The sequence below is a fragment of the Nicrophorus vespilloides genome, unplaced genomic scaffold (genome assembly GCF_001412225.1).
Source record: "Nicrophorus vespilloides isolate i.1.1-1 unplaced genomic scaffold, Nicve_v1.0, whole genome shotgun sequence".
Classification (NCBI taxonomy): Eukaryota; Metazoa; Arthropoda; class Insecta; order Coleoptera; family Silphidae; genus Nicrophorus; species Nicrophorus vespilloides.
In genome coordinates this window covers 46,282-60,816 of record NW_017099532.1, presented here as the reverse complement: position 1 = coordinate 60,816, position 14,535 = coordinate 46,282, and the positions used below count along the sequence as shown (strand labels likewise).

The following is a 14,535-nucleotide window of genomic DNA, read 5'->3' as shown; positions in this document are numbered from 1 at the left end:
TTAGAAGGAATATGTTAAGATTATATTTTTCTAAAATTTAATAAACTTGTCTATGATTGTTAACGTTTTTATAAAATTATGAAAAACATTTCCGAAAGAATATAGTAAGACTAATTATTTTTCTGAAATTTAATGCGATTTTTTATGCGATTTTCGGTATATTGTAACTGATTGATTTAGTTTTATGCGGTTTTAAAAAAATATGGAACGTACCTTTATTTTTATACGTGTGTCTAGTCCTTTTTGTGCGATTTATTTTTATGCGTTTTCCTGTGGTACGTATCTACCGCATAAAAAGAGAACCAAGTGTATTCTATATTTGCAAACCTTCTTACAATATCTTTGATGAAACGTACTATGGCTGAAACGTACTGTGCCAAGTTGAACAAAACTATAACTTACAGGAAATTTCCACTTCCTGTACTTGAGCATGATCCGCGATTCTAATCCTATAACCGTACCTCTTTTAAACTGATGGTCCAAATGAGGAGTAATTGCCATTTCATCAAAAATTAATTTAACTAGTCTATATCAATTTCATTGTTTTCAGAAATGTGCTATTTCAGTGTACTGAAAATATTATCATTTAATCCAGGATCGATTCTAATTTTACTATCAAATCTCGTAAGTTTTCATTCTGATAGTAACTTCAAAATATTTGATAAGAAGGTATAGCATTTCTTACTTTGCTTAAATATATTGAGGGCAAATTTCTTATTATTGTAAGTATAAGATTCTCCCTTTTATTTCTTGTTAATATTGGAAATTAGAGATCTAATAAAATTTTGAACATCGATGTGCGATTTTTTAAATTCTTGAAATGCTTTACATTCTCTTTTAAGTTTTTTATTTAAATTTCTTAAATAACAAACTTTTCTTTGCAATTGCCTTCTTATTCTAGAAGATATTATTTGTTTATTTTTTTAAATTTTTAAATCACCATTATTTTTATCATCACTTCTGCTGTTTTGCAGTTGAAGTCATCTGAAGTAATACGACTGTTATCAATAGCTATCTCACTGTTGACAACAATACTCATATCTTCAGATACAACCCCTACTGGTTCACAATAAGAGTGTTCTAAATTAATAAGATAGTTATCGACAACTCTATCACTATCAACAATTATAATTTCTTTGGGCTCAACTTCTGTTTTACAATACGAGTGATTTAAATTATGAAAATTATCCCTAATAATGCTGTTACTATAATCAACACTATCAATTTGTTCAACCTCTACTACTTCCAGCAAATTTTCCGTGAACTTTGGAAAATTGAAAGACAGGTTTTGTTCTGAAAATTTTATTGAAATGTAGATTACAAACTATCTTAATATATAACATTTCCGAATAGTTACGAATTCAACCGACTTCGGATGAAAATCTTCTCTCCAAGCCACACAGATAATGCCCACTTCAAGGAGACCAACATAAAGTGTATGAAAACTATCGAAGCGAGGATGAAGGAGATGCTGATGAAGAAGGTGAATGTCGAGGATGGGCTTAGGAAGGACTGAAGGAAGCTGCGTAAATGAAGACTGCAGCAATGTGAACCCAATTGTACGGAAGTTTAACACAAACATTTCTTTTAAACACAACACAAACATCAATTAAAATATTATATCAAGAAAAATATTATAACCATAAACGTAGAATTAGGAAGGTATCTGCAGAGCGAAGACAAAGATATGGTTAAAGATAGAGAAATTGTCGAGATTCTATACAAGCTTGATAACTATATGACGGAACACAGTATGAGAGTAACAAAAATTGTTGAGTTAATCAACAACTTTTGATGCAATACCATTGGTATTGTGCAAAAAGAAGCACTGTAACTTTACGAGAAACTGGTGGTAATTGACCAACAGTTTAAAGCTGATATAAATTCATAGAATAACAAATGGAACAAATTGCAGATGGAAAATAAAAGGAAGTTGAAAGAGGAGGAAAAAATGAATATTTCAGCTATTATATATACATCAAAATATATACATTAATTATATGATATTGAAGTAATAAAAATTACCTAACAATGGTAGTTGAATATTTATTGAATTATTTCTTTTAACTACAAAATTAATGATTAATTGAAAAATGAATCAAAAATTTTTGTAATTAATTCATCAATAATTTAAAATAACCGACTAAAGATATTAATCATTAATTCGAGAAAATCGACACGCTGTTGAATGTCTGAAACGCAATGTATGGACAGGAGCCATGTAACTTTTCCCAAGTAAACCATGTACAATACGTAAGCAACTGGGCTTCAGTTCTCAACTATCCCTAGAGAATAAACTTTTAATTTAGAAGATAGTGTTGAAACCAGTGTGGTCGTACATCGGCATTGAGTTATGAAGAATAGCCAGCAATTCCAATATTCATATTTTACAACGCTTCCAGTCCACATGCCCACCCTGGTTAAACCTCCTGGTACCTGGCCGAATGATACCATAAACAACGACCTTAACATGAACACTGTAAAGAGTGAAATCCATAAGTTTAGTGCCCAATACCAGAACAGACTGAAAATTAGATCTTGAAATGTACTTAAAAAAAAGAACTGACTTTGCAAGAATAATTCAGTTCATTCGTCTTGGTCGTACTAAATTTCGAACTGCAATCCTGCTTGAGAACCAAATAACACTAATTTCTTAAAATTATTCCCTGAATTAGTTTTATTTCTCTTGTATTTTCCATTTTATAATTGAAAAAGGATGTAAGAAGGGAATTTGCTAAATAAAATTAAACCAAAATTTAATTTTAATTTTAACCGAAGTTGAATCGTAACAGAATCGAAACTGATACGGAATTTTTAGACGAACCGAAATTGGAACGAAAAACATTTACTTGAAACGAAACCGTAAACCGAAGCGAAATTAATTTCGGTTCGTCACTCTGATTCTGAGTGGTGCATAGCCTTAAACTTATAATATAATCTGTTCTAAAAATAACAGGAACTAGTTAAGAATACTAAGAGAATGATGGATGAAGACTCCTCGGACGACGGGCAGTCCAATTCTGTTACGACCGGTGATATGAGAAATGCAATTTTCACTGTAAACTGCATCTGTCAGAATAATGATACCAGGAATATTATATACCCAAAGAAAGTTGGACGCAAATATATGATTTCTTGAAGCAGGAACGCAACTTAGATATTTGGACACAAGCACAAGATTTATTAGTTGAGGCCCCGAACTAATAATATGTAAATAAAATACATTCAAATTTCTCATGATTTATCATCATTTGATAGAGAAACCTACAATCCTCATCCAGGTGGACTTTATATTTGTTTAATTTCGTTGACATGTTTGTTTGTAAAGTAAATAATCTATATCACCGCCAACACGTCTATCGTCATTAAAAAGGTCGATCACAAACTGTTAATAAACTCAGGGGTTCCAAATTGTACGGCACGGATCCCAGGAATCCATGCCGTGACTATTCTACATGGGTGCCGCGAAAATCGAAGAAAAACTACTATTAACATACAGTTATCCCTGATATAGACCAATGTTTGTACTTGCTCTAATGATAACCGCTGTAAGTTTTCACAAAAAACTAGAAACCCAACTATGTTAAAGATTATACTAATAAATAGCATGATACTGAGTGTCAGTGATAAGAAGGATAATACGATGAGTGGTGATATGTATGAAAATATTATGGAAGAATGTTTTGGTGAGTATCTGTTTCAACTTACGAAGAATGATAAGAAGCGTAATATGAATGTCAGTGATAAGAAGGATACTGATACATTTGGTCAATAATTTTTAACCCTCACAATTAAGTTGTGACTGGGGCCTCTCAAGTGCTTAATCTGTCACTGCCTATGGGGCAAAATAAACATAAAATGTGAACAATTAGACGAATACTTTCAAAACTCCGCAAATCGTATATGGAAAATCAACCTCAGAAACACACATACTGCCATTGTGAAAACTTATATGTGCCCGCGAGGTAACGACAATAAATCATATGTCCAAGATGTGGTCCAAATTTAATACCAGCAAAAACTGGCTTCTTGTAGTGTTTTGTGCTCATGAAAAGCCATTGCGGATGGCTAAGACAGCCAGCACCTTAACTGCAATCGAACACGGATTTTACAAAAGGATTATTCCGAAAGTGACTTGCCAGCTAACATTCAAAATTTGCATAATAACTGAATGCACAGTCTCTTGCCGGAGACTTCTACAAAAACAAACATTTCCCAGCAATTGAGTGTACCTCACCGTCATCGGTTCGTATCTCTTGAGGGGGTGACAGAACACCCTACACAACGCTGTATATCACTGATTCTTCAAACTTTGTTTGACTGAGTTAAGCAATCTTATTATAACTTCAGACCAAAATGAATGAAGATCTGAATAAATTGGTACGTGCAGAACTTATTGACGATTAACGAAAGCAAAGGTAACTATCTATAAGCCAAAAAAATAAAGCGAACACACTAAATATCTGGTGATAACGATGAACGATAAAATTATTTGGGATACGCACATAGAAATACTAACAGCAGCGGTGATCGGGGCGATGTACGATGTCTAAAAAAATAAAGGATACAAGCAATTTTTCTTTGACAAGTTCCATCAACGTTTCGACAAACAAAACAATTTGATTATTGTCTTCCTTGCAATATATGTTTTCTTATTTATATCAAATACATTTAGTTCATTAAATCATTTATTCGTTTTCAGCTTCTTAGCAACTTCAACAGTTTTTTTGTTGAAAATTTTTTCAAGTACATAATAGACTTTAATATAATAATAAAACCAACATTTTTGGTTTGTAGTTTTGCTGCGACAAAAATATTTATTACATCACTTTTCTAACTCATTCACAGCAAGGTAACAGCTATCATTTTGCGACCCAATACAAATTTAACAGAACAAACGCTGATTTAGTGTGTAGCGATCAACTGAATGCTGGAGGTCTAGCGAATTCGCTATTTATATCCAAAAAATATTCTCGCATGTGATCATAGAGGGATAGAAAACGAGGTCGACCAAAAAAAGCAGAATATAAGCAAAAATGAACAAAAACTACGAGCAACTGATAAAAATATTACTAAAATACGAGATTAGAATACTTTTAAGACACGTCCTTAGAAAAATAAAATTGAATATTCTATTAAAAATATGATCTTGCTTAATTCACGTCTTTAATTGATTAAAGCAGTGTTTGAGAATCTGTGTACCCCCTTCTATCATTTTCGTAAGACTGAGTCTGAGCCCCTCGTAAAAAAAAACAAATTCTTTAATAATAATCAAAATATATTTATTTTTTACACTTTTAGTAGATAAACTAAATAATAATTAATAAAAAATAAAATTTATTCATAATAAAATATAAAAAATTGGACGACAAATTATCATAATTTGGTTCCCTGATTGTTAATGTCTACAAATGCTGAAAAAGCAACTTCAGATACGAATTTTGAAAAGACAAGATGTATTTCAGGACTTTCACTTTGAACGTCCAATTGTAAATTCTCTAAATGCGGTATTATACATTTCAGAATATCAGGATCAATTTTAGCAGCCAAACTTGTTATACTCTCTCTTTTGCCACAAAATTTAATTTCTTGGCATTGCAAGGATAATTTGAGATAATTTAAAACATAGCATATACCTGCTATGTATGCCAATTTAAAGAGCCATTTCCAATCATGTAAACAGTTTCTCAGTTCAAATCAACCATTAAGAAAAATTTGAAGTTCATGTCTAAATTAAAATAATCGGTTTAGAATTTTCTCTGGAGATAACCAACGAACTTCTTTATGAAAAAGAAGCTGAGTATGACTACTTCCCATTTCTTCACACATTAGCGAAAAAAGTCGTGCTTTGAAAGTATTGCCTTTAATATCATTTTCACGCTTAAATCCAGAGCTTTCTGTAGATCAGCGGGCATCTTACGTGTTGCCAAAGTCTCTTTGTATATGCAACAGCGTATGATATTTGGGGCAATATTCTGAATTCTTGCAACAAGTCTTTATCAATTTCGACCATACTTTTTGCTCCATCTGTGCTTATTCAACACATATTCTAATCAATTTTGTTTTCTTACGTAAATATATTCATAACATAAGATATCTTCTCCTGTTGTATTTTTTTAAGAGGGGAACGTAGTTAAAAGTTAGTTATGTTACATCTGCCAGACTTGATTAAAGTTTTGTCAATCTTCTCCGCTGCATTGCATTTGGGAATCAAACTCCGCATTACTATTCAAGACTGTTTTAAATAATTACGTTTGGTTTATCTTTATACTTATTGTGGTTTATCTAAAAATGGCAAAATTTAATTCAACCAGCGATCCATAATTTTGAATGAAAAACTAAAAATTTAAAACTAATTCTTCTGACTTATGGACTATCTACTTTGGTTTTTCAACACGGAAAGAAAAATTAAAATGAAGAAAATATTTTTTTCCTGTTCAATTTTAAATTCTCAAAATCTCTAATTACATCTTTATTTTAAATATTTGTTGTCTATTAATAATAATAATATTTATTGAAACAGTAAAATTACAAAATAAAAAAAAATCAATACAATAATATAAATATCATAAATCAAAAAAGCAACTGCTTCAAATGGCTATTGACCATAGGTCTTTATGCCCGTTTTCTATTATTAATTGTTAATATTATTCATACATATGTGGGGGATTTGCATATTTGCAAAATTAACTGTACCTCGTGCCACGCGTACTACACTTTGAGAATCACTGGATTAGAGTATAACACACAAATATAGAATTCAATTTTAATTTAGTTTCTGTTAATTCAACAATTGTTGATTTTTTTAATGAAAATTTAATATCAGATTGAGAATATAATTTAATCAATTTTATATCAATTTTTATTTGTTAATATAACAATTATTTAATTTTATTTCTACGAAATTTAAATGAAGGTGAATGGGATAAAACTGGATTTATTTTAAATATGTGTAATATTTTGCGGATTGGTAACATTTTGGTCAACTACATCCGGTTGTCCCTTGAGGATTAACTGGATTTGTTCTAGCGTTTTTCCTTTGGTTTCTGGGACGAAGAAGACTGTGAAAAGGGCAGCAAGGATGCAGGAAATACTGAAAATGTAGAAGGCTACGTAGATGCCGATGCTCTTTTCCAAAATTTGGAAGAGGTAGATGGTGATAGTTCCGAAGAAGACGTATGTGAAATCGGAGAGAGTCATGCCTTTAGCTTTGACACTCGTGGGGAAGAGTTCTCCGGTGAGGACGATCGGCACGGATCCTAAACCCATCCTGAAGGAAGCTGCGTAAATGAAGACTGCAGCAATGGGAACCCAATTGTACGGAAGAACGTCGTAGCCAAAATGCTTGTACGTTAAGTAAACTGCTAGAGATCCCAAAGCTACGGAGGAAATAAGACTGGAGGAGACTAATAGTAGTTTCCTTCCGCATTTATCCACAATTCCTGCCGCGCAAACAGTAGCTATGAGCATGATAACTGCGAAAATTATGGCTGAGGTGTTCTTCTCTATGATTCCTTCGGCATCTTCGAGAATGGTGTGCAGGTTCATCAGCATAACACTTATACTGCTGAGATGCTGTGATGCATTCAGCACGGTCATGATAATAAGAGCTTTGCGATTACTGGGCACTATGAAGATGTCTTTGAACTTCCCCCGCTCCGACGATTGTCTCGCCACGGCGGCTTTGATCTCCTCCAGTTCTTCTTTAACGTCGCTTCGCCTTCGCAGCCATTTCAGCGACTTTTCAGCCGCTTCCTCTTTGCCTTTCAGCAAGTTGTAGTAGGGCGTCTCCGGCATGAAAGGTAAAGTTATCAATTGAGCAATAACGAACGCAGCGCCCACTGAAGACGACGCAAGGATCGAGACGAAAGGAGCCACCGAATAGCAGATAACAATTCCAATTAGTAACATGATATAGATGAAAGCCACAAGAAGTCCTCGAATTTTTTGATCCGCAATCTCAGCTATGTACATGGGAACTACAAATGCAAGTGTTAAATTCAAGATTTCAATTGATGGTAAATACGTACTGGCAACGAAAGCTACGTCCGCTCCAAGACCAGAAAGGAATCTGGCCACGTGTAAGGTGGTCACATTGTTGGCGACGGCTATGAGAATCCAGGAAAGCAGATTGTTAGCTGAAGCGAGGAGGATGGATTTTTTCCTTCCGAATTTGTCGACCGCAAACATCGTTAAAGGCAAACCCGCGATTCCGCCGATCATGTACAGCAGTTCCAGCCATTGCACGTCCGTTTCCGTTATGGAAATGGGGGAATCCCCGGATGTTAATATCGGGATGACAGGCGATGCCCAGCCGTAGTGGATCCCATCCGAAACGGAATTTATCGTCGCTAAAGAAGTCAAAGAAAATATAGATCAGCCCAAATACACGACAACTTATGCTAATACAGTGGACCCTCGAACTGTTTGATGTTCGATCAAAGTGAAACTCGAATAAAGTAACTCGATTTAGGAAATCGAAAGTCAAACTAAGAATTACATAGTCCATTTCTCTCTTTCTCTGTTTTCTTTTCTGCAATCTCCCAGTTTACAACGAGATCATTGATAAATAAATTGTGATAAAGAATGTAATATTTCAGAAAATTTAGAGAATAAAATCAATAAAACAATTAATTTAAAATGCAGATGTCTCCAAAGAAAATTCATATAGTAATAATATTAAGAAACAACTATTATCTAAAGAAAAGGTAATTTATCTTCCAGATAATATTCATATTGCTCTTTTCTATAAAAAAAATAACCTTCAATAATATCCAATTACGATTTAATTGCTATTAATCTTACTAAAGTAGGTATACTTTATATATTAACGAATTCTTCAAAATATTTGTTTTAACACGATTACAGCTTAAAAATGATCTAACTGGAGGATAGACATGAAAATACTGTGCATATAAACCAACTAAGTTGAGCAATATACAATAATTATCATGTAAATAGTTTTATGAAAACTTAATGAAAAACACATGTGTCCTAAATTTTAATGATGAGACTGTAGATCGTGTATAAAGACAAAAAAAACTTGAAATTATAGCAATTAAATATCGTACATTTATCAATTATGATGTTTGAATATTAAAATAATTATATCTATTAATAAAATATCGTAAACAGATGTTTGTTTTTATTTTTGTCATAAATATTTGTACATTATTTAATATATGTATATTTTTAAACTTTATATTTTGAAACTTATTTAATTTTTATAAATTTAAAAATTATCCCCCTCGCCACCCATGTTAGCATATCTAATAACCATACTATTTATCCAGCGCACTCTATTATATTTAAAGCATAAATTGCACTTTGTTTCCTTAAAGCATCAAGAGGGTACTGGGTAACTGACAAAATTAATATGATCCGAACCAAACTTTTTTATAAAGTATATATACAAAAGTCTATTGTTTATTGGAACAAACTTTCCGGACAATCCAATATATTATTGAATTTATTACATAGATTTAATTAAATATACACAATGGCAATAGTAGTGACTCAGTGACGACCCAAAATGAGTGTCTTTAAAATTTTAATTGTTCACAAAATGATAGCTGTCATCTCATGTCAAAGCGAAAAAGTGATGAAATACTCTTAGCTAAAAGTTTGAGAAACGGCGGTTTACAAGTTTACACCTTGTATTGTTTGTATTTTATTTTACTGTTTGTATTTTAATTACTAGTAGATTTTAGCATAATTGGGAGATTAATCTAAGAAATTATTTTATAACTTATATTAATTAAAGACGCAGTTTAAAAAAAATAATTCATGATGGGCGGATATATTCGCCCTCTATGTACGCAGGAGACTTCGCTTACCTTTAAATTTCATCTAGGGCAAATGTAGTGGCGCTGCAATCGAATATCTGGTTTCGTTCAGATGAAACCGTAATAGCTTTTACTTTATTTCAGTAAAAGCGGCACTTGTGTTACAAAAATACGCCACAACATAATAATACACAGAATTTTTACTAAAATCAGTTGAAAATGCAAACGTTGACAAATCTTCGTCCGCAAAGGGTTAATAATAAGCAAAATTCGTAGAAAAACAACAGTAAAAGTAAAATGACTGTACACAAAATACGCAATAAAAACTGATACTTTGGAAAACAATTGCATTTATTTCTTAAATTAACCTATATAGAAAGGGTATTTATTTACAGGTTATTCTGTTACTATTCCCAGGCTTGTATCTCTGAAAAATTATGTTGTCTCATATTACTTTCTGGTAAAAATATGATTATATATTAAAATTTCGTTATTTTTTATTAACTGAATATTTCATAAGAAACATTATACTTCTTCCTAAAAGAACTTCATTATACTAATTCCTTCCTTCCATTTTATAAGAGTTATTTCTTATCTTTATTTTGTTATTCATCTGTGTTTTTATTTCACTTTTTTTAATAAATATGTAATTCTTATTCGGTTATTTCTTGTATAACTGAGAAGCTTGTTATGAGTTTGTTTGTCGAGAAATCAATTAATCAATGAATCAATGTCATCATTAAAACTTTTATGCGTTAATCTGCGTCTAAAGATGTTTGTTTCTTTTCTTATTGTTTACTTAGAATGATTAGTTTTATGTGTGCTAATATTTATATATGTCTTTATTTTTTAATGTTTATTTTTAGAAATGTCAGTCAATGTCATGAATAATTGACTTGAATTCTAATACAAATTGCCCTCGAACCTAGTTATAGTCATATCGCGTTATATAGAAAAGTCCCGATTGGAACTCCCAGTGAATTTATAAAAAAATTCTTTGCGTTTTTTACAATCTTTACAAAATTTAAATTCCCTACATAATAAGACATATTGGCGGAAAGACCTCGGTCGTTAGCCCTTTGTATGTTAAAATTTATTAATGTATAAATTGTACTTTTTTTTCTTCTTCTTATGTATTGATGTTTGGCCAATAAATTATTATTATTAATAAGACTTAAAATAATGTTATTTTGTAAACAATTTTCAATTAATTATTTATAAAACATAATTATCTGCCTCTCCTATCCAGAATGCTCCTATTTAGGTAAATAATAAATGAAACAAGTAAGTTAATTTTCATTTACGTTGATTATAATTTACTTAATTATTTCTATTTTTAATAATCTATTTTTGATTTTAATTATTTTATATATGCTATACAATTTAGTTTATTTACTTACTATTAGGAAAAAACATTATAAAATACAGATAAACTTTAATCGTTTAGTCCAAACTAATAGAACCAATAAAAATATGTATCTTGTTTGGTTTGTAAATCATACTTGAGGTGTATTATCTTCACATGTTTTTTCCTAGGTAGTAGCGGACCTCCCGTTAAAAATATGTAAATGAATGAGATTTAAATTTCCCGCGATTTTATTTATAGTCATGTGCTTTTTGCTACGCCACTGGTAAGAGTTATTACATTTAATTCCTTTTTCTAAATTTTGTATTATAAATGTCAATACTTCGAAATAAATTCAAATTTATTCTTTCTTTGATAAATAATATTTTTTAATTTTCTGATTTATAGTAATATTATGGATAATCGTTTGTTTATAAACAAATCACTTAATGTATTTAATTACTTCTATTGCTTGGTCAGTGATTTTTTCGTTATTAATTTTTGTCTTCAGTTTCTTTATTATTTTTAATGAGCAAGAACTTTCAGATTTATTATGATTATCTGTATGTGCGTTTCTTTATCAAGAAATCAATGAATCAATTTCATCATTATACTGGAATGTAACATAATTGCAAATTTTGCAAACAAGTACAAAAACAAAACGCACTTGAATGATTGTACAGAAAATTGCGTCAGTTAAGAGAAGAATTTTTGTCTGTTTTCTTCACGCGTCTGGGGTCAAATGATTCTCAGATAAGAACGACGACGTCGTCGATAAATTGATATTAGCAAAATCAAAACTAATTGCCAGAATTAATCGTCATCGAAGAAACAAAACAAGCAATTAAGTTAAGTAATGGCGCGTGCTATTATTTTGACTACGATCGTTCTCGTTGCTACGGTGATTTCTTGATTATCCGCAAATTTCACGCCCGCATACATTGTAACTCGAGATTACGTAAAGCAATAAAAAAAAAACGCAATTTTTATTTAGATGCCAGAATTCAAATGAATAAATGTTTTGACTCGACGATTACGCAAAAAAACAATTCTTCCTCAATTCAAGTTTGTCTCGGAGAGAGCAACCGAAGGGAGAAACTGAATTAAAACTGTTGCCTTTTTACATTTCCCAGATGGGAATTCGAGCAAGCCGATTATCGCGTCAAGTGGGTAAATAAAAGCCGAGCGCATTGCCTTCTTCGTAATTATGTAAGTAGGCTGATTAAATAATTAATGCTTATTTAACTGTAATGAAGAATTTATAACAATTTAAAAAAAAATAAACAAACCTGCGAACGCCGCTATTATCTGGGTGGTCCAGGCGAAATTATAAACTTGATCCTGCATAGTTCAAATCTTGTATTAAAAAAACGGCTCAGATGAAAATAGTTTGATCCATAACTCGAGTAGTCGAACCAATCCAGAGTCGAAGTTGTGGTGCTACTACTAAAGACGCCCGCTTTTTCATTCGAGGCAAGCTGAAACGGATCAGCCGCGCCGAATGTCCTGACTGTATGCGTGTATACGTATTTAAGTGTTCGCGTATGTGTGCGAGTATGTTCAGTATATGTGTTACTTCTTTTCAAGGCTCTTTTTTGAAACTTTTTGTACGCTGCTTTTTTTTCTGTATGCGTGCAAGTATCCAGACTCCGGGATAGAAAAGTCCATCGTCAATGTTTGCTCGCGCCTTCTCTACTCTCTTAATCTCGCTCAGAGTTTACATAGATTTTTACCTACGTTAAAAAACAAAACGCAACAAAACATACCTACAACAAACACAAAGATGGTTTCGCGGTGATGTGCGCCTAAAGTAGCATTAAAACGTGGAGCGTAATCCGAGCGATTATTATTCGGAGCCAAAGTTTCAGATTAGACGTCTATCTCGTATGTAATTAACGTTTTACAACTCTCTGCACAGCAACGAAATATAGACACATTTTAGTTGCACAATGAGAGAACTTTAATTCTGCTCGTGTTGATGATCATCTTTTGAAAGCGGCGAATAAAAAAGAGCAACACCGCATTTAAAATCGTTATTGTCTGATCCATATACATACATTACACGCAACTTGTAATCGTTGAAATGTATTAAAGGAGCGCTGCAAAGTCGGTTGCCTAAAACTTAAAGTATCGAACAAATTAATTGAAACAAAAGTTTTTTTTTGCATTTTTAACTTTGGAAACAATTTCATTAAATCGACACCAAGAATGGTAAAATCTTTGTTTGATGCCAAATGAGGTCATATAAAGTATTAGTTCTAATTTTTAAAAACACTGACAAATAAAAATGTTTTCCTAAACTTTTTGTCTTGTTTCAATTAATCTGTACATCATAGATTCACTGTAGTTGAGGGACAAATTTTATAATACTAAGAATTAGAAGTATTATTTTTAATCTATAAGTTATGGCTGAAGGTCATATTTGAAAGCGGTAGAGTACAACCAAGTACAAACTAGGAAAATGCAATAAAAAAAAGATTATTTATAATATTTTTAATAATAATTGGCTAAAGTCTAAACCTATTTGGTCACATAAGTTTAATTGGTTAACTAGAAAAAACATGTTTTATTTTTTTACAAATTTATTTTATTCACTATAATTTCTTATATAGACTCCGTCTGGCCTTACCTCATCAGCATCATCAAAAACTTCCTTAATAATCGTTCCCCTTTCCCCCGCTTCAGGGTGTCCCGCAAGGCTCCCCTCTAGGTATAGCCCCGATCCTAATATCTTCGATCCCAACCTCTATGTTCTCCAATACGCTGATGACACTACATTGATTTCCAACGCCTCTTCCCTTCAATCCTCTATTCTTAACCTTCAAAACATTCTATCCTCAACTATTTTATGGTTTAAAAAATGGCGCCTCAAAATTAACCCATCAAAGACCAAACTCATTATTCCCTAACATCGCATATCCCCATCGTCTCCCCATGTTACGTTAAATAATCATTCATCACCACTTGCTAAATACCTTGGAATCCTTATTGATCCTAAACTCAATCGCAATTCCCATTCCAAACAACTCAAATCCAAAATTAAATCCTTAACCTTCCGTAACTCCGATATATCCATAAAGTGCCAAACATTCATATACAAATCAATGTGCAGTCCTATCCTTGACAAAGGTTTCCCAATGTCGAAATCCTGTCCTAAAAAACCTGTCCGTATTCTAACGTTCCGCCCTTCGTATCCTCACCAAAATACGACATCCTAATAATAATCCTCTACACAATCCTACTAATGATCACCTCGACCGATACCTTTCCCTTTCCTTGAAATTTAAATCCAAACAGTCCAACATCGTCTCCCTCTCTAAATTCTGCGCCCCTCGAAACCCAAATATCCATCCCAAATATAAATATCCCACATTATCCCTATTCCAATGCCTAATGTCCTCGATT

General features: G+C 32.1%; 1 protein-coding gene across 1 annotated transcript; it reads right to left on the bottom strand.

The window, feature by feature from the left end:
• Nucleotides 1-6,896: 6,896 nt before the first annotated feature.
• On the bottom strand, nt 6,897-12,683 carry LOC108564679 (facilitated trehalose transporter Tret1-like). The gene is made up of 3 exons (XM_017923767.1): nt 12,420-12,683; nt 8,031-8,351; nt 6,897-7,979 (listed from the first exon to the last, which is right to left on the bottom strand). Exons 1-3 carry the CDS (start codon nt 12,475-12,477, stop codon nt 6,943-6,945), a joined length of 1,416 nt encoding a protein of 471 aa, XP_017779256.1. The 5' UTR covers nt 12,478-12,683; the 3' UTR covers nt 6,897-6,942.
• Nucleotides 12,684-14,535: the final 1,852 nt, after the last annotated feature.

What these genes read in the sequence shown, in the direction of transcription:
- LOC108564679 (XM_017923767.1), bottom strand. Translation starts at nt 12,477, where the DNA reads ATGCAGGATCAAGTTTATAATTTCGCCTGGACCACCCAGATAATAGCG. An exon ending in GATAATAGCGGCGTTCGCAG is followed by an intron (nt 8,352 to 12,419) that starts GTTTGTTTATTT and finishes TGACTTCTTTAG; the next exon opens with CGACGATAAATTCCGTTTCG. An exon ending in GGACGTAGCTTTCGTTGCCA is followed by an intron (nt 7,980 to 8,030) that starts GTACGTATTTAC and finishes TTGCATTTGTAG; the next exon opens with TTCCCATGTACATAGCTGAG.